The sequence below is a fragment of the Bos javanicus genome, chromosome 11 (assembly GCF_032452875.1).
Source record: "Bos javanicus breed banteng chromosome 11, ARS-OSU_banteng_1.0, whole genome shotgun sequence".
NCBI lineage: Eukaryota > Metazoa > Chordata > Mammalia > Artiodactyla > Bovidae > Bos > Bos javanicus.
Window position 1 is genome coordinate 103,820,291 of NC_083878.1, and position 20,534 is coordinate 103,840,824.

General features: G+C 65.7%; 1 protein-coding gene across 8 annotated transcripts; it reads left to right on the forward strand.

Moving 5' to 3' along the window:
* The first annotated feature begins 8,583 nt into the window (after positions 1-8,583).
* Positions 8,584-20,489, forward strand: EGFL7 (EGF like domain multiple 7). 8 transcript variants are annotated; one of them, XR_009739671.1, is made up of 12 exons: positions 11,446-11,511; positions 12,660-12,748; positions 12,893-13,036; positions 16,538-16,659; positions 16,863-16,979; positions 17,945-18,060; positions 18,213-18,308; positions 18,442-18,606; positions 18,861-18,952; positions 19,205-19,269; positions 19,814-19,976; positions 20,162-20,489. XR_009739671.1 is itself a non-coding variant. In XM_061434094.1 (10 exons), exons 1-10 carry the CDS (start codon positions 11,363-11,365, stop codon positions 20,182-20,184), a joined length of 1,080 nt encoding a protein of 359 aa, XP_061290078.1. In that variant the 5' UTR covers positions 11,314-11,362; the 3' UTR covers positions 20,185-20,489. The 8 variants fall into 8 exon arrangements, 4 of the variants coding, with proteins under 4 accessions (XP_061290080.1, XP_061290078.1, XP_061290079.1 ...); XR_009739672.1 differs by lacking the exons at positions 11,446-11,511; positions 12,660-12,748 and adding an exon at positions 8,584-8,650; XM_061434094.1 differs by lacking the exons at positions 17,945-18,060; positions 18,861-18,952 and having other exon boundaries at positions 11,314-11,511; positions 12,893-12,983.
* The last annotated feature ends 45 nt before the right edge of the window (positions 20,490-20,534 follow it).

Below are 20,534 nucleotides of genomic sequence, written 5' to 3' on the forward strand. Positions count from 1 at the left end.
TCCGGTCAGCCCTTCCTGCCAGGGTGAGAAGCCTGAGTGCCTGGCGATGGCCTCCCTCCCCTCCACCTCCTCTCGGTCCCTGGCTCCGTGGTCCAGGGTCTAGGGGAGTTTGAGGCCCCCGGGGCCAGGGGCCCCAGGACCAGCCGGGAATCTGAACTGAGCTGACCAGGCTTCCTTCCTGCCGGGTCCCCTCCAGGCCCCGCGCTCTGCTGGCTCAGCTCCGGGTGGTGGGGAAGCGGGGAGCGGTCTGCCAGGGCAGCTGTGGGGGCCTGGGCGGGCTCAGGCCCCCTCGGGGTCAGACACCGCCCCCTCCTGTGCCTGAGGCCCCAGGGAAGTGTGGGCCTGGCTCAGCCTGGCTCCGAACCGGCCCTGTCCTAAAGCGACCCGATGTCAGGCAGAGAGGGGGCTGTCACCCCACCCTCAGGGGCCTGCACGCTCAGGGGTGTCTGTCCCACAGAGAACTGGCGAGCTGAGCTGAGGAGGGCTACATCAGCCCCCGCAGGGGCCTCTCCCAGCCCCCAGACCCCAGAGGCTGCCCTTGACTGAAGACCGCACACCCATCTAAGGGGGGTGGTGGGTGACCGGGAAGGCTAGGCCCCACGTCTGTTTCCAGAACAGAGAGTCGCATCCCTCGGGGCTGCCTCCCCAGCGGCCCCTGGCAGCCCCCTAAGATGCGACCCCCTGCCTCGTGGGGTTGGTAGCAGGGCCTGGTGGGCAGATCCTTGGCGACCTGCTCAGGAAGCACTCAGATCTGGGGCATCTCTTCTTCTCTTATAAGGGCTTTCTTGAGGCATGCTTGACAGACCGCTCAGTGCACCCAGTCCAAGCGCACAATTCAGTGAGTTTGGATATATTTTGTTAATTCTTTTGCAGCTTCCCGGGTGGGTCAGTGGTAAGGAATCCACCTGCCAATGTAGGAGACTCAGGTTCAATCCCCGGGGTCGGGAAGATTCCCTGGAGGAGGGCATGGCAACCCACTCCCGTATTCTTGCCTGGAGGATCCCATAGACAGGGGAGCCTGGCAGGCTACAGTCCCCGGGGTCGCCAAGAGTCAGAGACGACCGAGCCCCCGAGTGCAGTGACGACACACATAGACCAGAGCTTCCGCCACCTCCGCCGTTTTCAAGAGCGCAACCCGGTGGGGCTGAGTCACGTTCACGGTCTGTGCAGCCACCACCCCTGTCTGCTCCCAGAAACTTTTCAGCCTCCCAACCTGAAATTCTGCGTCTGTTAAACAGTCGCCCCATCCCCTGTCCCCACCGCTGGGTTTCGGTCTGAACAGACGTGCCCGTGTGGGGCATTTCCCACAGGTGGAATCACACTGCTCTTGTCCTTCTAAGCCTTCACACAGCGTCAGCTTCCCAAGGCTCGTCCGTGTGGTCACGGTGTCCGCTTCACCCCTCGCTGGCTGAACACTGTTCCGCTGAGCGGCCGGACCGCGGGTGTCATCCACCCACCACTCGTCAGCGGCCGGACACCCGGGTTGTTCCCCGCTTTCGGTTACTGTGAAGAATAATACTGATGGCCTGTTCTCAGCTTCTTTGTGTATCGTCTCGGAGGGGGATGGAGGGAATTCTATGCTTGCTTTCTGAGCCGCAACAGGCTCCTTCTTCAAAAATGCATTTGCTCTGGACTGTGGTCCACTCAGCCCCAGGCAGGGATGGCATGCACCCTCTCACCACTCATGCCATCTCTGAAGCCTCGAGCTGAGCTCTGGGCACTGCTGTGTGCTTCCAGGCTGGCAGGGGCCAGCTGAGGGCATGGTGACCACGCCGGGGGCAGGTGTGGGTGGCGTCAAGGGATGAGTGGCCACTTGGCCCGTGGTGACGGGGATCACAGCCGCCAAAACCGTGAATTCGTCCACATAACGTACGTGCCTCTCAGAGGGAGTTTAGGGCTGTGAGGCGCCCACGTGAGTCCATGTGATGGACACACATCTTGACACCTTGTCCAAACCCAGGGAACACACCACACCCAGACGTGTGTTCTTGGGCCGCACATTGGACTCCGGGCGGTGGGCGGTGTCAGCTTGCCCCTGTAACGAGCACATTGTCGAGGGCTGTGGATGGGGGTGGGTGGCTGCACTCGAGAGGGGGGCCTGTGGGAATTCTCCTGACCTTCGTCCCAGTGTTGCTGGGAACCCAAAGCTGTGCTAAAAACAATCCATCTTCACCAATGCGCCTCTTCCTGGGGGTCATGAAGTCACTGAGACCAGGCAGAGCTGACCTCAAGGCTGCACGGACCCGGGGCGCCCTCCGCCGTGAGTGGCAGGGGCTGTGGAGGGCACCCGCTCCACCGCCCCCCACCCCGACCCCAGGTGGTGAGACGAGCCGGAGGTGCAGCGGTTTCTCTTTCATGCTTTTGGGAATCTAATCCACCAGCTCTTTCCAAACAAGCGCTTACCACTTCACGGGCTGGACGACACACACACACAGATTGATTTTCATTTTAGAATCACAAAATGCAGCATAAATAAGCAGTCCTGGCCCAGAGGGCTCTTCCTGTCCTGCCCCAGCCACAGGCCTCTGGAGAAGTCACATCCTCTCGGCTCCAGGGCGTGGCGGGGGGGCAGGAGGTTGGGGGGTCCGTCTGTCCCTCCGTAGCTCAGCCCACAGGCTCCAGGGATCAAGCCTGAGAGGGAGGTGGCTCTTTGGCTTTTGAATGTCGTTCCTTTAAACTGTGGGGCGGCCAAGTGGGAAGAGGGGTTGGGGCGCCTGTGCCTCCTGAGTCAGACCCAACAAACCATACAGGCAGCATTCCGGAATGTCTGGGGGCATTCCGGAGCCCTCTGCGCTTTGCCCCATGAACCCAGCGGGGCCTGGAGCTGGGACTCATGTGTGGAGGGTGGAGGTGGGCATAACTCCCCGAAGCCTGGGTGGGGCTGGGCCCTGGGTACAATGGCCACCTGCTCCCATCTCCTGAGTCCTCCACCAGCCTAGCCCCGTGGGCAGCTGTCCATGGCCACCCACCCCGAGACAGCAGGTCCTTGGGGCGCCCTTCCACCCCAGGGAGGGGGGCCTGGGCCTGATGTGGAGCTGCCTCCAGCCTCTCCCAGGGATCCGGTGACCGCCTGGCCCACGGCCTGAGCTCGGCATTTCCGGCCATTGTCCAGAGCCGGGTTGGCTCCGGAAGCTGCGATCCCCAGGCGGGCCTGGCGGTGCTGGGGAAGGGGCCGGGGGGGGTGGAGGGGGGGGTCGGGGACAACATCCTGTCTGAGAGTCCGGCTGGCGTCATCTGGGCCAGGACCGTGGCTGGGGCAGAGTAGCCAGGACTCTAGTGGGGTGCCTCTCGAACCTAGGTGCCTGCCAGGCCTGGGGAGGGGTCTGCCCCACGCCCCCTCCCTCCCCAGGAAAGGGCGCAAGGCCCCTTTACGGCCAGTGGAGAGGCATTGCCACCCCAGCGCAGGGCGTCGGTGGGGACTCAGAGGGTCAGGATGCCCAGAGCACGGCTCACCTGGGCCCCTGGGCCCCTGGACCCTGCGTCCTAACCCCAGCTCTGCCACGCCCGGCGGCCTCCGGGGACCTCAGCACGCTCCTGGGGCAGTGGGGCCAAGCAGGAAACCTGCTTTAGCTGAGGAGGCCTGAGTGATCATTGCCATGGAGAACACTGGGGCTTGGAGAAGACCTTGGACCCCCGGGGGTGGGTCCTGAACATGCGCCCCAGATCAGACCCCAGCACTGCTTTGCTCTGCAAGCTGGTGGGAGCCCTGTCTTCCTGATTCTGGTCCTGTGTCCCCGAACTGGGGGCCAGGGCAACAAGAATGGGGCCAGGCTGGGCCTGCAGGAGCTTCCCAGGCACCGAGGTGACTGCTGGGGACCCCCTGTGACCCCCAGGGGCTCCACTGGCTGAGTCCAGCCCACCCGCAGAGCACAGGCCCCCGTAGAGTCCGACGTGACTCCCAGCTAGCGGCCAGCCAGGAGGGAATGGCCCGCAGGCCCATCAGCTGAGGAACAGATAACACATGTCCATCCATACAACGGAACGCCATGCAGCCACAGAAAGGCACGAAGCGCCAACTCCGGGGGCAACATGCGTGAACCTCAAACACTGCTGAGTGCAGGAAGCCACGCACACAAGCCCCCACGTCATAGGATTGCAGCTGTAGGAAACGTCCAGGCAAATCCAGAGGGACGGGAAGCAGACGGGCGGTTGTGCAAGGCCTGGAGGCGGGGGGCATATGTCAGGGAATAGACGGCAGGAGGAGGCAGGCTGCTTTAGGGTGCTGAAAATATTCTAAAATCGAAGCTGGTGATGGCCACTCTGCTCGGTGTCTGTGGAATTGCACACTTGGAGTGGCTGGCTACGGGGCATGCGAATTACACCTCACTACAGCTGTTCTCTTTCAGAATTGTTTCTGAAGGAGATGGGAATACCAGACCACCTGACCTGCTCTTGAGAAACCTGTATGCAGGTCAGGAAGCAACAGTTAGAACTGGTCATGGAACAACAGACTGGTTCCAAATAGGAAAAGGAGCACGTCAAGGCTGTATATTGTCACCCTGCTTATTTAACTTATATGCAGAGGACATCATGAGAAACGCTGGGCTGGAGGAAGCACAAGCTGGAATCAAGATTGCCGGGAGAAATATCAATAACCTCAGATATGCAGATGACACCACCCTTATAGCAGAAAGTGAAGAGGAACTAAAAAGCCTCTTGATGAAACTGAAAGAGGAGAGTGGAAAAGTTGGCTTAAAGCTCAACATTCAGAAAACTAAGTCATGGGGAATAGATGGGGAAACAGTGGAAACAGTGTCAGACTTTATTTTGGGGGGCTCCAAAATCACTGCAGATGGTGATTGCAGCCAGGAAATTAAAAGACGCTTACTCCTTGGAAGGAAAGCTACGACTAACCTAGATAGCATTTTAAAAAGCAGAGACATTACTTTGCCAGCAATGGTCCGTCTAGTCAAGGCTATGGTTTTTCCAGTGGTCATGTATGGATGTGAGAGTTGGACTGTGAAGAAATCTGAGCACCGAAGAATTGATGCTTTTGAACTGTGGTGTTGGAGAAGACTCTTGAGAGTCCCTTGGACTGCAAGGAGATCCAACCAGTCCATCCTAAAGGAGATCAGCCCTGGGTGTTCTTTGGAAGGACTGATGCTGAAGCTGAAACTCCAATACTTTGGCCACCTCATGCGAAGAGTTGACACTGGAAAAGAGTCTGATGCTGGGAGGGATTGGGGGCAGGAAGAGAAGGGGACGACAGAGGATGAGATGGCTGGATAGCATCACCGACTCGATGGACACGGGTTTGGGTGGACTCCGGGAATTGGTGATGGACAGGGAGGCCTGGCGTGCTGCGATTCATGAGGTTGCAAAGAGTCGGACACGACTGAGCAACTGAACTGAACTGAATAGCTATTCTGTTATAAAAAGAAACCACTGGCTGGCCCTCGGTTCTTGCTGAGCCCCGGCCCGGCCTGGAGCTCTGGCTAAGGCCACATGGCTCTCAGGACAGAGCCTGCTTGCTTGGAGCAGAGTTACCTGCCACGGGCAGGGGCCAGGGGAGCCGCTCTCGTCCCCTGGGCCTGGTGAGGTGCTCTGTCCACGCACCCGTAGGCCTCTCCAGCCACCTGCAGCCCCAGTGGGACGTCTGAGCTGCCCCACTCCCACGTCCCATGGTCCCCAGGCCAGACACTGCTCCTTTCCAGGCCTCAGGTTACCCAGATGGTCCCTAAGACCCCAGGAGCCCTGCACCCAGAGACCGAGGCGGGCTGTGCGTCCCCTCCCCCAGCACGGGGTATCTTCTCACCAGGAAAGAACCGAGACTAAATTTACGCCTGGGCCTGTGCACTGCAGGGGAGAGGTCAGGCGGCCCCCACCCGGCCCCTGACGCAGTTCCCCTTCCCCTCTGGAGGGGGTTTCTATTGTTCTCGGGGCCTGGCCCCCAATCTCCCCTGCACACTCACTTCCTGTTTCCTGGCCGAGAGGAAACAGAGATTTCTGGCCTGCCTGGGCGGCAGAGCTGGCCCCCCCACCCTGCAGCCTTCTCTGTGAAGCTAGTGGTAAAGGATCTGCCTGCTAATTGCGAGAGATGTGCATTTTTAGGGATATTAAACCCAAATGCTCACAGGCAGCTTGGGGCCGAACAGCATGGACCGTGGAGGCTGGAGGGACCTCAGGGCTGCCCATGGGGGTCTGTAGGTGGGAGGCACAGGCCCCTTTGAGAACCTAGTGGACTCTGTGGGCTGCTGCGCCCCTCCCCTGGAAAGGGCCCAGGCACAACTGTCCACCGTGACAGCGTTTCGAGGTCCCCAGATTGCCCCTGCAGGGCTCCCCAGGCCCTGCCCTGAGAAGCGGGGAAAGTGAGGCAAGGCAGCTTCTGGCCTCTAACGTCCCAGACCTACCCGAAGCCTATGGCTGCCCCGTGGAGACGACAAACTCTCCCGGCGACACGGTCTCCCTGGGGAGGGGAACCCCGCCGCCCCCAGCCCCTCTCCCCCAGACAGCTGGGATGACGTTGCGCCCGAAGCCTGCCCCGCGTGGAGGCCTGGGGAGGGCTGCAGCTCCTGGTTCAAGGTCAATCTTGCTGGTTGACGGTCTTCGCCCTCCTGAGGGGCCCTTACTCCTGCACAGATGGGGTCAGGCAGTGGTGGCGGCCCTGCAGGGTGGGCGAGACAGCCCACCAGAGCCATGTGCCCTCGGCGCGGCCCCCACAGGCCCCAGGGTCCTGCTCACCACTCTGCTCCCTGAAGGCCTCGGAGAGCCTGGCGCCCAGTGCTCCCGGAGCGGGCCGGGCAGGGAGGGGACAGCACGGCCCAGACCCAGGTGCTGAGCCGTAACCCACCTCCACTGACCTGTCCCCCCACCCCCAGCACACACATCGGTTCTCTGGAACTTCCCTTTCTGTTCTCCTGGGAGATTAAGTGTTTTTCCCCCAGGTTAACGGCTGCTCTATCCATCAGGCTTGGCAAACTGCAGCCTGATCGTGAGTGGGGCTTCTGTCCAGAGCTCCAGGCAGGGTGCTCAAGCCCCCTTTCCTCAAGCCCCCTTTCCTCAACCCCTCACGGTGCGGGTAGGGAGCCCTGTGGGGCTGGGACAGCCTGGGCTCCAGGCAAAGCTGGGCCCTGGGACGTGTCTGGGCCGTGGGCTGAGGGCCGAGGACCTGCGGGTTAGGGCCCAGCCGCAGCGCCGGGTGGGGGTCAGGCTCTATCCCAGGATCCCCCTGCTCAGTGAGCCTCCTGCAGGGGTCAGCTGCGACCACCCCTGCCCACCTTCCAGCTTCCAGGTGGGACCCAGAGCCCACCCCCTGGCCACAGTCAGCACCGTGAGCCCCACCTGGCCAACAGCTCTAGAGACAAGCATTTCCTGGCGGCCCCTGGGAGCTTGGAACGTGCCGCACACCCACCCTGGGGGACCCCCACGCTCACTGCCCGGGTGGTCTCTCCTCTCTCCACTGCCCAGACCACTGCTGCCTGCACTTCACAGACTGCTCAGCAAAGCAGAAGCCTGGACCCCAGCTCCCTTGGAGATGCCCTGCCTGCTCCCCGGGTGCCCCCTGCCCAGCTCTCACCCCACTCCCCTATGATATGAGTCCTTCCCCAGGGAGGAAATCTGTTGTTCAAAAAACGAGACTGCCTTCGTCTTCCTATATTAAAGAAATAACAGCACAGGGATACTCCTGCACCTTCATCAGAATGGCTAAGACAGAACAGCAGAACAGCACCAAGTGCTGACGAGGCTGTGGGGAGGCTGGGGCGCTCCCGCACGGCGGGTGGGGGTGGCCTGGAGACACGTCGGGCAGGGGTTGGTTTCATGTCTGTCCTGCCACCAGGGACTGCCCAAGGAAATATGGTGACCAGAACGGGGCACAGCCCCTGGGGACCCACCAGGAACCGAGGTCGGGGTTGGGGGGCAGGACATGAGCAGCAGAAAGGCCGTGATGGCTGTGTGAGGAGTCCCCAGTGAGGAAGACCACGGAGCAGCAGGAGAAGGGACCACGCGTGCCCGAGGGTCTCCCGCTGCCCAGGCAGCCCTGGGCTCTGAGTTCAGAGCTTCTGTTTCACGCCGGCCAAGCCTAGGGGATCATCTCCCCTTGGCAAGCTTCAGCTGCAGCAGCTCAAGGGTTAGACGTGAGCGCTGCACACAGTGCCAGGCAGTGGGCACATCTGAGAGGTGTGAAGCAGGAGTCATTGGGGGCCTGGGTGGAGCTGAAGACCCCCGGCTGCCGGACAGACCCCCAATCTCCCCGTGGGACCTCCCGTTCCCTCTGGGACCCGATCCAACTCTGTACACAACTCCCTGGGCCTAGGGGAAAGCGAGCTCCCTTCCAGTCCTGCCGGGGACGGGTCACTGGACCAGGCGCACGCGTCCCTGGATGAAGGGTCAGCTGCATCTGGCGGGAGTCTGGCTGACAGAGCCATCCTGTCCCCGAGGCCAGGGGCCACCGCGGGGGGTAAACAGGAAGCCCTGCTCTCCCCTGCCCCGTGCTCCGGTCCTCCCCTCCCTGGCTCACACGCTGCGCCCAGCGCCCCTCGAGCCGCCCCAGATGCCCGTGCGGGCCTCTGCTGGGGGCTCGGTCCGTCTGCTCCTGAGCCTGCCGAGGCCAGAAGCCTGGCATCGAGGGCTCCTGGGAGGGTCCCAGGAGGCCCGGGAGGCCCTGGCCACCCCCGCCACGCCCCTGGCCTGACCGGTGCGCTCTGGGAAGGTAAGAAGGCCCAACTCAGTCCATCACCCCCAGAATGCCTGCAGGCGGGCTGGGAGGCCGCTGGACCATCGTGCCTACGGACCAGGGAGCGGACGGGGAAACTGAGGCCAGTGTGGGCCGAGGCTCCGGCCATGGGAGCCAAAGCTGGGACTGGAACGCCAGCTTTCCGACCGCACTGGGGCTCTGCCCTGGGCCCGGGTCTCTGGGCCGCCCAGTAGTGAGGGACCGGCCCCAGCAGATGATCACCTCTGTGCCGCCCTCGGGGTGGCACCAACTCCTCCCCCAGCTGATCCCGCTGTGGTGGTGTGCTCGCCGACCCTGGAGAGACGCCATGGGGGGCAGGCAGGGGGCCTCCTTGAGGATGGGGTGGTCCTGGCCCGCCCCAGGTGGAGTCGCCTAGACTGAACACAGAGTGAGCTCCCCACATCCCAGCACCCGGGAGGGGCACCCACGGGGCAGGAGGCACCCCGACCCCCCTGCAGGTCCCCAGAACCCTCCTGGAGTCCGACGGGGTATCGGCCAGTGCCGTCCTCGCCCTCTGCCGGTACTCAGCCCACCCTCCATGCAGGCCCTGCCCGTCCCCAACCTGCTTGGGGCAGGCCAGGACCTCAGCCCATCTCTGGCATCTGCCTCTGAGGCTCCAGGACCTGAGACTGGGGGGTGCAGAGGGGTTGAGGCCACAGGCCGGGCTGGGCTGGCTGCCATGCGGGGCCCCGTAGGAGCTGCCAGCAGGGCAGAGCTGGTGAGGAGGGGGGCCCAGAGCAGTGGGGGTCCCAGAACCAGTGGTCCGGGGAGACTGGGGCACAGAGGACCCCCCCACCGCCTGTAATTCCACCTTTCAACCCACGATTCAGTCTGCATGCTCTGGGCGCCCTTCCAGAAAATTCCCTAACCTTCCCCACGTTTTAGACGGAGGGGGGCCCATCAACTATTTCACAAGTTGGCTAGTTAGCTGCTCACAACCTCAGCCCAGCCCATTCCCTGGCAGGACTAGATCTGCCCCCTGGGGTGGGGGCACAGGAGGAACTGGGGGGCCCTGCTTACCTAGGGTGAGTCTCTTTCCTCCTTGGGCCTCAGTCTTCCCATCCTTATGCAGAAGGGGCCAAGCCCAGCTGGCCCTGACACCCACTGTTTCTCCCACCCAAGGGCACGAGCTGACCCCCTGGGCCTAGGGCAGGGTCAGCGTTAGGGTCTGGGCCACCTTCTGGGTGTGGGCAAAGCCCAGCTTGGCCCCTAGTACACTCAGCAAGACACACAGCCCTCCTGAGCAGCTGGGCCCTTGGGTGAGAGAGCCAGGAAGCAAAGGCAGGCCACGGGGGGCTGGCGGGGAAGAGGTGGGGGGTGAGCCCCCCAGACGCCATCCGGCAATGCTTAAGGGCCAGCCACCTCCTCTGCAGTCACAGCCACCCCTCTGGCTGGCACCTCACCTGACGCCCTAGAACAGTTGGGGAAACTGAGGCCAGGAGAAACAAAGGTCCTGTGCTGACCACAGCCTCGCCTACAGGACACCCTCCCAGGGGGGCGGGGAGAGAGCAGTCCGGGCTGACCGCCAAGACCCCCTGCCCCCCGCCCCCAGCAAGGGTGGGCAGGTTCCCTCCTGCTCTCAGCACTCTGGGGGGAATTTCCCGAGCTGCCCCAGCTCCCTTCTTGGCCGGGACATCAAGCTGGGTGGGGTGGAGGGAGGGAGGACTGAGCAGAGGTGCTCAAGGCCAGAGAAATGAGGGTGTTCAGACTGGGTGGGTGAGGGCTGAGCCCCGAGGATGGCGGGCTGGGGGCCTGCTCACCCAGGGCCCTCAGCCAGGCGTGTCCAGCTGTGTCCTTGGTCACTGCCCAGCTCCCCTGCGGCACCCACCCAGCCATCAGCACAGCCACTGGGGCACTGCCAGGAGGAAGGAACGGAGAGTCTGGCCTGGGCTAGAGCACCTGGAGCGCCCGCGGGAGCACCCTCTGTGGCCACCCAGGCTCCTGCCCTTTCCCCCGCAATGCCCTCCCTAGCCTCAGGAGCCCAAGGGGCCAGAGAACATCTCTTGTCCTCCCCTAGCAAGGGCCCCGGAAGTGGGACCGGGGGCTCTCGCCCCTGGAGCAAGGAGCTCACTGCCCTATTGCTAGAGAAGGCCCTGGGCTGATGTCTGCCCTCCCCGCCTCTCCCCTGACCACGGCCACTCAAGGCGCCAGGAACCCAGCGAACAGGCTGTTCTCAAACCCCCAGCTCCCTCACCCACCCCCTGCTCGCCCTGGCTGCTCCCAGCCCCGGGCCCTGGCACACATGTCCGAGGGCCCAGGAGTCACAGGACAAACGGGCCCGTCTGTGGAGCCGCACTCCTGTGGCCCCGCCAGCCTGGTGGACCCCCGGCCTCGGGAGGGCGCTGGGTGCCAGCCATGTCCATCACACGTGGGGCCCGTCAGGCCCCAGGGTCACCAGGTGGGCCCCAGCAAAGTCTGCGGCTGCTTCAGGATTAGACCCTGAAATCCCCGGGGGGCAGCTCCCCCAGCCCTGCCCCAGCCGCTCAGCCGGCCCCTGCCCCCCGCAGCCCCCCGCCCGCCCTCGGCCTCCTGTTTGTTCACTGACAGATCCCGTTATCAGCGGGCAGCACACACAGGAAGTCCGGCCGGGAAGGGCCCATCCCAATCCCGATTTACACAGGACGGAGCATAAAAAGCCGCCCTTCCTCGTCCCAGGAGGAGCCTCCCTGCCCCGAGGCAGCCGTCCCCATGGCCCAGGAGCAGGCTCCCGTGGACCGGACAGGCGGGCGGCCTCTGGAGGCACCTCGAGGTGGCGGGCGAGGGGCGGCAGGGCCCACCCCCGGCCCGGGGAGGCGGCAGAGGTGGCCATGGCCAAGCCGGGGCACGGGCAGCAGCAGGTACGACAGGGGTGGCCCTGCAGGGACGGGGCGCAGGCAGGACGGGGCAACCATGGGCACCTGTGGGCTGAGCACTGAGGGCTCTCCGTTCTGGGGCCACCTCATCGGCACCCCTACTGGTGCCATCCTCACCTTGGCCAAGGGCACCCGCTGGGGTGGCCCGGTCTGGACCAGCCTGGCCTGCTCCACCCTCGTACTTGGCACTGGCAGCCCAGCAGCTCCGTGACCCCTGGAAGGGGAGCCGCTGCAGTGGTGACCCTGCCGTCGAACCGCCTCCTGGGCCACCCTGCTCTCCCGGGGAAGCCCCTGGGGTCGGAAGCAGGACCCCCCCCCGCCGGCCCCGCTGACCCCCCTTCTCTGGGACCTGTGTGTCCCAAGGGCATCCCCCAGGGGTGGGCAAACACCTCAAGGGTTTCGGGGATGGGCACTAGAGGGGAGACAGGAACCCTAAAGCCAAGTCTGCAGCCAGGATGGGCTGTGGGAGGGATCCCCCCGCTTTCTGTGGGGCTGGCTGGAGTCGGGGAGAGGGACAACTTGGCACAGTGTGGGCATCCCGTTGGTCCCCCTGGCACCCTACAGGAGCCTCCTACCCAGAGCAGCACAGGTCCCCAAGGGCGCACAGGGGACTCCCTGGCCGCTGCCCATCCGCCCCAGCGTGTATGACGAGCACCCACATTCCAGTGGAGAAAGCAGAGGCTAACCCACCACCCAGCCTAGCAGCCAAGCGAGGACCAGCCCATCCAGCGCTGCCGGCCTCCCTTTTTTTGTTCAAGCTGGAGGTCAAAGGGTCAAATGACCAGCTTCAGGGGCTGGATGGGGGCAGGGGATGGAGCAGGGCAGCTTTCCCCTCTGTCCCCCCTAGGCCTGGCCTGGAACTCTTTACTACCTGGGACCGCCTGTTGGGGTTGGAGCGAAGTGACCCCTCCAGTGGCAGGGAGCCCCCGCACCATCCTAGCATCCCAGCAGCGGCTTCCCCAGCCGCCCTCAGAGCATGTTCCAGGGGCTTCCGGGCCCCCTGGTCCAGGAAGGGGTTCCCGTCCAGCCACCTCGGGCCCCTTCTTTCTCCTCCTGGGCGCCAAGGGAGGCCTGAACCAGATGCCCTGGAGCTGCTGGCTTTGCCCGAAGGCCCCCTCCCCGTGTACCCACAGGACACCCACCCAGCACCCCGAGCTGTGCGGAGAAGCTTTCCATCTGGGGGTCTCAGGACCCCCCAGCAATGAACACAGCCAGGCTGAGGGTGTGTGCAGAGCTGAGTGGCCATCCGAGGGTGGGGGTCTGCAGGCCAAGTGAAGGCTGAGGGCCCTCAGTGGCACGGAGGCTGGCCCGACCCCCACCTGCCTTGGCATGTCAGGGGAATCAAGGCTGTGTGTCTGACCCACAGACCCCGGCACCAGGGAGGCACGGGCGGCCCCCACCACCCAGAAGAGCTGCTGCCACCAGCGTCCGGGGCATGAGGGAGCCCCCTTCCCCAGGTGAGTGCCCCGGGCAGCAGCGGGCACCGATACCTGCACACACACACACTCAGGTAAACAGGGCCGGGGCTCGGGTTCGAGGGAGACACTGCTGAGACGGGCAGGCCCAGGGAGGGCTGGGGTGATCCCGGTGCACAAATGATGGGGGTCCCAGGAGGGCCGGCCGCCCGCCGGCAGCACGCGGGCCCTGCGGCCCACTCCACCACCTGGGGCTCTTCAGCCCATGTTGCAAACGTGCAAAGGGGCCTGGACAGGAGAGGGGACGGGCCCAGGAGGCCCCCGCGGTGACCATGCAGTCGGGGGACTCCTCAGGGGCCTGAGGCGCACTCAAGGGTGGTCCCAACTGTCCTGAACAAAGGCGGAGCCCGGTGGAAGCCCCGCAGGCCCCCTAACCTGGCACACGGGCCAGGAGCGAGGCTCAGCGCACACCTAGGAGCCAGCAGGGCGCTGCTGAGGCCGCCACCCCCCATCTCCCCACCCCCCATCTCTAGAAGTCTATGCGCCCAAGGGTCACTGCCGTTCACCCCACGCGTGGCTGCAGAGCAGCCGTCACCTTTAGCCAGCCCCTGGTGCCCAGTGAGCTGGCCCCCCGGTTGCCATCCCAGGAATCGTTGCTCAGCCTGAGGGGATCGAGAGCTAGCTACCCCCGGCTCGCGTGGGCTCTGCCTCCGGGCACCTGGCCGCAGTCTCAGCCCTGCGTCCAGGGGAGCGGGCTGGGAGGGGCGGCAGCGATGGGGGGGCGGGCTGTGCGTCAGGAGCCCCGGTTCTAGCTGACTCACTGCCCGGCCCCCAGGGCGCCGTTTGCCGCGGAGCCTCAGTTTCCCAACCTGCACAATGGGGGCGGGCGGGGGTTCCGGCGCCCACCCCGGGCCCGGGGCGGGCCGGGGGCGGGCCGGGCGGGGCGGGGCGGGGCCGGGGCTGGCGGGCGGGCGGGGCCCGGGCCCCTCGGCGCGGAGGCGGCAGCGGCGCGTGCGCGCCCCGGATTGGGCGGTGAGTGCGGAGGGAGCGGGGCGCCTGGCTGGGGGCGCAGGGACCGCCGCGGGCTGGGGGTGTGCTCACAGTTCGGGCTGGGGTCGGGGGGCTGGGGCCGGGAAGGCGGGGGCCCTGGACACTCGCGGAGCTGGGGCCGCGGGGCAGTGGGGGGCGGGGGGGGGGGGCGACGCGGAGCGACCGCAGGGAGCCCAGAGGTGAGCCGGCCCGGAGCGCCGGGCTCTGCCCCGCGGGCACCGACCCCAGCCCGGCCCCGGGTCCGGAGAATGGGCCCAGCGGCCTTGGCAAAGGGCGCCCCCTGCTGGTGACGGGTGACCCGGGCCCGGCCACGAGGGGTGGGGGGTCCCTGTGCGGGGTGGGGGGCGCCGCCGCCCCTTATCCCCCTATCCGGGCCCTGCGGCTCCCCCAGCGCTTGGCCCGCAGCCTGGCGGGCCAGGGACTCCGCAGCCCAGGCCAGCTGTACCCTGCGGTGGCCGGAGGGGGTCACTTCACCCTCGCTCCTGCTCCCCACGATGCAGGGGGAAAGGGGAGGCGTGGGGTGGGCAGTAGAGAGGGCGCACCCCCAGGGAGGCATCTCACCCCGCGTCTCCACATCCACCACCCCCGGTCCTGACGTCCAGAGCACCCCTCACGGTGGAAGGGGGGACCTAGAGTCAGGCCCCTTGCTCTGGGACTCAGTCTCCGCGGGTGGCAGCTGTGCGGTGCAGCATCCCCCCCAACCCCGGGCAAGTGAGGGCAGGCTCCTGCAGACCCTCAGAGGGGATGGGGCAGTATTGCTTGTCATCCTGGAGGCAGCGTGGGTCCCCCTGCCCTGCCTGCCTGCCTGCCCTGTCTCCCGCCCCCGTGGGGCTGTAACTGCAAAGGGAAATGGGACTCCTCGCCCCCAGCGCAGGAGGCCAGGGCCAGCCGCTTCCTCTGGGCTAGGAGAAAAGAATGACTTTCAAAAATCCAGTCTCTCCTCTGAAAAAACACGACTTCCTTCCTAACCAGCTTTCCATAGGTAGCGGAGGGGCTGGGTGGGTGTTTGTGGGGGACAGTTACATGTGCACGAGCTGTGCCCCCCAGCTGCTCAGTGTGGGTGCCCTCAGGGTCTGTAAGCCCATCGGCCCGCCTCTGCCTTCCCGGGGCCCATTCCCAGGGCCACCTGTCTCCCCTCATTTCAGTTCTTGCTGGGAGTGCCAGGCCCCCAGGTGTGTCCCTAACAGGGTGCCCCCCTGCAGAGTTCGTCCCCTGAACCGCCTGACTGCAGGATATACCCCAGCCCAGAAACCGCCAGGAAGCAGCCACCCCCTGCCGTCCCCAAACTAAATCCAGCACCTCAGTTGCCCGCTGCAGCTTCTGCCTGCTTGGCCACCCAGCCCTCCCCTCGCAGGCCGCCAACAGAGAATGGTGGGGGAGGCTCACCTGAAGGACCCTCGTGCAGCTCTAGGGCCGGGTGGTGCGGCGGGTGAGGGCCTGGACCGAGCACCCAGCTGAACCCCAGTGTGGATACAGGGCTCAGCGATGCTCATGGTGATCCCTGTCTATGGGACTGACCGTCAGAGCCAGAGGAAACTGAGTCCCAGGGAGGGAGGCGACTGTACCCAGACTCTGCTACCTGCCCCCAGCACACGCACAAGCTCAGCTCCTTCCTGCACCCTGTCCTTCGGGGGATCCTGGGGGGGTCTCAGATGGGACTCCTGGAGCAGGGGAGCAGAGCGCTCCCCAGACTCTTGGCACACAGCGACGGCAGCCCTGCTCCAGTCCCCGTGGCTTGTCACTCACAGCGTTAATTCTGGGCTAGGCTTTCTCTCATTCCCAGAAATCGCTCTGTAGCCTCCCTGGCTCCCACCCGCTGCCAGGACAGGGATGTGATCGGCTCCACTGACAGAAGGGGTGCTGCTCCAACCCCCCCACCATCCGGGGCCTGAGGGAGCCACTGTCTTGGGCGCCCTGGAGGCAGTTTGCCCCGTGTGGTTCAGGCCCCCGCATAGGAGTGATCCTTCCCAAGGACAGGCCCCGGCCCCACCCCAGGAGGACTTCCTGCCTTCCGGGCACCTATACCCCCAGGCTCCCAGGTCTGGCACTTGAGGTCCTTGAAGGCTGCCAGGGCCAAGCCAGCTGGGGTGGGTTTCAGGCCTGCCATGACACCCCATGTGCAGACCGAGGTTTGGGGTACAAGCCCTGCCCTGCTGTGGGAGGGCCCCAAGCCCAGCCAGGGGAGGGAGGGGTGGTCCCCCCTCAGCCCCCGCCTTCCCCGGTGAACCTGACCGAGCCCAGCAGGGCCCAGGTGCGTCTCTCCCCAGGCGAGGGCATCAGCTTCCATTTCCAGACCCCGATGTCCTGGCCCTTCTGTGGTCCGGGGGTGGACTGTATGTGGCTGGTGAGGGCCGGCCTCCTTGTCCAGGCGGGCTGGGGGTGAGGAGAGCTAGCACTGGCCGTGGGGGCTCCCCCGCCATGGTGAGAGGCCCCAACGAAGCAGCTGAGCCGGGCAGGCATCATGAGCCGAGGGGACCATCTCTCCCGTGGTGCTGGCTCGAGGGGGTCTGGCAGAGGGACTTACAGGGCTGTGCTCTGTGCTCCAGGCCACCCCGAGGAGAAGGCCGTTCCACCCGGAAACTCAGGCCATGTGGGGCTCCCAGGAGCTGCTTCCACTCTGGTTCCTGGTGCTGGCAGCGGGCGGCATGGAGCACGTCTACCGGCCTGGGTGAGCCGGGGCTTGGGGCCCTCAGCCCTCCCTGGGGGCAGCCCCCAGTGTCCAGGGAGCTGGCGTCTCCCTGTAGTCCCTGCTGAGGGTGCCGTCGGGGAATCCCCTGCCCAGGTGCCCGGCTCCCCTGGGCTCCAGGGTTGGAGGGTCCCAGCCCTGGGACACTGCTGACTTCCTGGCCCCGCCCCTCCCCGCCCCCGCAGACGCAGGGTGTGCGTCGTCGGGGCTCCCCAGGGCCCCGCGTCCGAGTCCTTCGTGCAGCGTGTATACCAGCCCTTCCTCACCACCTGCGACGGCTACCGTGCCTGCAGCACCTACCGGTGAGCGCCCCCACCGCTGCCCGCCACACGCACGCCCTGGGTCTGGGAGGGCCCCGAGCAGTGAAAGGCCTTGCGGAGGCCGGTCCGAGTGTGTGCTGGAGACGAGTCTCGTGTACCTGGGCGGCCCCGGACTCAGGAAGTGACTGCCGTAACCGCAAGAACCAGCCACTCCAGGGCTGTCCGGCGCATCGGCCCCCCAACCCTCATTTTAAAGGGGTCCCCCACCTTGTCTGCCCCCCTCCACTTTGGGGACACTCCCCCCCACACCCAGCATCGTTGGCTGCAAGATTTTACCCTCTTGGTTCCCTGAAACTTGCCTCTTCCTGGTCCTGCCCTCTGGGCTCCAGGGAGCACCCCCTTCCCTTGGCAGCCCCCCAACAGTTACAGATGGAGATCCTTCCCCTCCCCCAAGACCCAGCACGTCCCAGTCTGAGCCAGCATGGGCTGGGGGGTGGGTAGGGGGTAGAATCTCTCGTTCTTTGCTGCGGGGATGTAATGTGGTTGGGAAAGATTCTATTTTCCGTGAAGTTCTTAAGGACCTCTGGTGGGGGACGGGGACAGGGTGGGAAGCCCCTTTCCCTCAGGGCCTAGAACCCCCCCAGAATAGGAGACTCCCCCCGAGGTACCACCTCTATCTACTCCACTCCCGGCTTTGCTGGGCTTCTGCCCACACGGCAGCCTGGGGCAGGGAGGCGACTTGGGCGGGGACCCTGAGGTGCCCTCCCCGGGGGGAGAGGCGCTCTGTGGGCACAGCCGCTGACCTCGTCCACGCTAGGGGAGATGGCTCGCGCAGCTTCTGAATGGCACGGGGCCAGAGCCAGCCCAGAAGGCGGGAGGATGTGACGACGGGGTGGGGAAACCAGGCCCCGTTGGGGGGGGCCCTGGTGGCAGCACGAAGGCCCCGTCCCTCCTGCTGCCGCACCATGAGGGCCACAGGCCCTTCTGAGCCGCCACCGTCCCCCCAGGACCCTTTACAGAACCGCCTACCGCCGCCGCCCCGGGCCGGACCCCACCCGGCCTCGCTACGCCTGCTGCCCTGGCTGGAAGTGGACCGGCGGGGTGCCAGGGGCCTGTGGGGCAGGTGAGCACCCAGAGCACCCGGTCTCAGGGAACCAGAGCCCAGCAGGGCAAGAGTGGGTCCTGCGTGGCAGCCATCCCCTGGCTGCACAACCCCACTGCAGCGGGGCCCCGGGCACCCTCCTGCGTTGCTGACAGGCCTCCCCACCCCCACAGCAATATGCCAGCCACCATGCCAGAACGGAGGGAGCTGTGTCCAGCCTGGTCGCTGTCACTGCCCTGCAGGATGGCAGGGCAACGCCTGCCAGACAGGTGAGGCTGGCACCCGGCCATCCAGAGGAGGAGGGAGCCCCCGGGCACCTCCCACGAATCCTGGCAGCCCCGAGGGGTGGGTCTTGAGGGGGCTCAGGGAGGGTGCTGGTGCCTGACACCCCCTTTCTTGCAGATGTGGACGAGTGCAGCGCCGGAGAGGGCGGCTGTCCCCAGCGCTGTGTCAACACAGCGGGCAGTTACTGGTGCCAGTGTTGGGAGGGGCACCGCCCATCTGTGGACAGGGCAGTCTGCCTGCCTGAGAGAGGAGCCCCCAGGGTGACCCCAGACCCCACGACAGGTAAGGTGCCTTCTAGATGCCACTCCTGCCACTGTGCCTGGGGGTGGGCAGGGCGGGCCGGGGGAGTGGTGGTGATGATGGGGGGCTTCCTGCGGGGACGGTGGGGAGGACCTCAGCTCAGCCGCCGCCGCCCGGGGTCCCTTCACCGAGCAGCCGGAGACACAGCACCTCTGCTGGTGACGGGACATTATTACTTTTGGTACGCGCTGTGACACTTCAAACTCGTACCGTGAGTAATAATGCGCTGTCAGCAGCCCGGCACGGAGCGCGCCCGCGGACGTCAGCTCAGACCACCCTGAGCACGGCGGCGGCGTTGGGGACCCTGGCCCCCGGGGGGCAGGCATGGGTGAGGCTGCGACTGCCCGGGGCCACTTTGCGGCCCGGGAGGAAGGCGGGGCCCGGAGCGGGGACGGGGCGGGGGGGGGGGGGATGGCGGGCGGGCAGGACTCGGCAGGACAGCAGCTGGGGCTGGAACTTGGTCCCAAGGGCTGGGCCCCACACCGGGAGACCCCCCTACATGGGACTGTGAGGCTGGCCCAGGGTGGGGGGCACGGGGTGGGGAGCCGGGCCTCCCTGACTCTGCAGCTGCCCTCCCCAGGAGCGGACAGTGAGGTCAAGGAGGAAGTACAGAGGCTCCAGTCGAGGGTGGACGTGCTGGAGCAGGTGAGGCCCGGGCTGGGATCCCCGGGGTCAGGGAGGCTCAGCCTGGGAGGGGCTCTGTGGGGGTGTCCTGGCAAGGCGGCTTCTAGGGTGCCCTTGGTGTGGGCACCCTGCCCAGCAGACGATGTCTGGGGCCCCAGGACGTGGGGGCGGGGACCCCACCGAGAGCCAGAACCTCGGTCCAGTCCATGCCTTGCCTTTGTCCCTACAGGGACAGTGCCCGGAGGCCTTCCCACAGGGTCCTTGACTTGAGACCCCCCAGAAGCCCCTGTCTTCCCTCCCCCAGCCCTTCTGACTAGGGCTCCCAGGCCTCGGGGACCCTTGGCCGAGCGGGCCTGTGTGGCGTCACCTGTGCCCACCAGCCTCCGCGGGCTCCCAGCGCAGCAGCCTCTCTGGGGGACACTGCAGGGCCCTGCAGCTGGACCTGGGTCTGCGGGTTGGCAGTGCCGTGCTTGCTGGCCACCTTATGGAATGGACAGGGCGAGGGCCTGGCCCAGGGTCACACAGGTCTCCCACCTGGCTCCCCGGGGCCTTGCCCACCCCACAGAAGCTGCAGCTCGTGCTGGCCCCACTGCACAGCCTGGCCTCCCGAGCCCTGGAGCACGGACTCCCTGACCCAGGCAGCCTCCTGGCCCACTCCCTCCAGCAGCTAGACCGCATCGACTCTCTGAGCGAGCAGATCTCGTTCCTGGAGGAGCAGCTGGGCTCCTGTGAGTGCTGTGGGCCCCATGACCTCCCCCGTCCTGCAACACACACAGCCTAGGACCCCTGCTTCCACCCAGAGGTCAGAGGGTGGAAAGCGGGGCTGCCATGGGCTAAGTGGGTGGGTCTGTCTGGCTGGAAGGTGCTAAGAAACGATGACCTCTGAACCCCCCCCACCCCCATCCACCCGCAGGTTCCTGCAAGAAGGAGGTGTGACAGGCCCACCTGCCCAGTCCCAGCAACTGAGAGGAGAGGCTCTCCTCACCCGCCATGCCCCGCCATGCCCCGCCCCGCCCCACCTCTGCTGACCACAGAGGCCCCAGGGCCCCCACCTGGGGCGGGGTGGAGTGAGGATCGTCCTGTGTGAATCCAGCCCCAGCCACCCAGCCCCCTGCACCCCGGCCAACTCTCGGGGCCTGTGGGCCCACGGCCAAGGACGGTACGAGGTGCCCTGCCCAGGGCCTGGGGCTGCGCCCCTCACTGGGCAACCCTGTCCTTTGTCAGAATAAAACGAGACTTGAGCTGCTGTGTCCACGAAGGCATCTGGGGAGCGTCCTGAAGCCGAC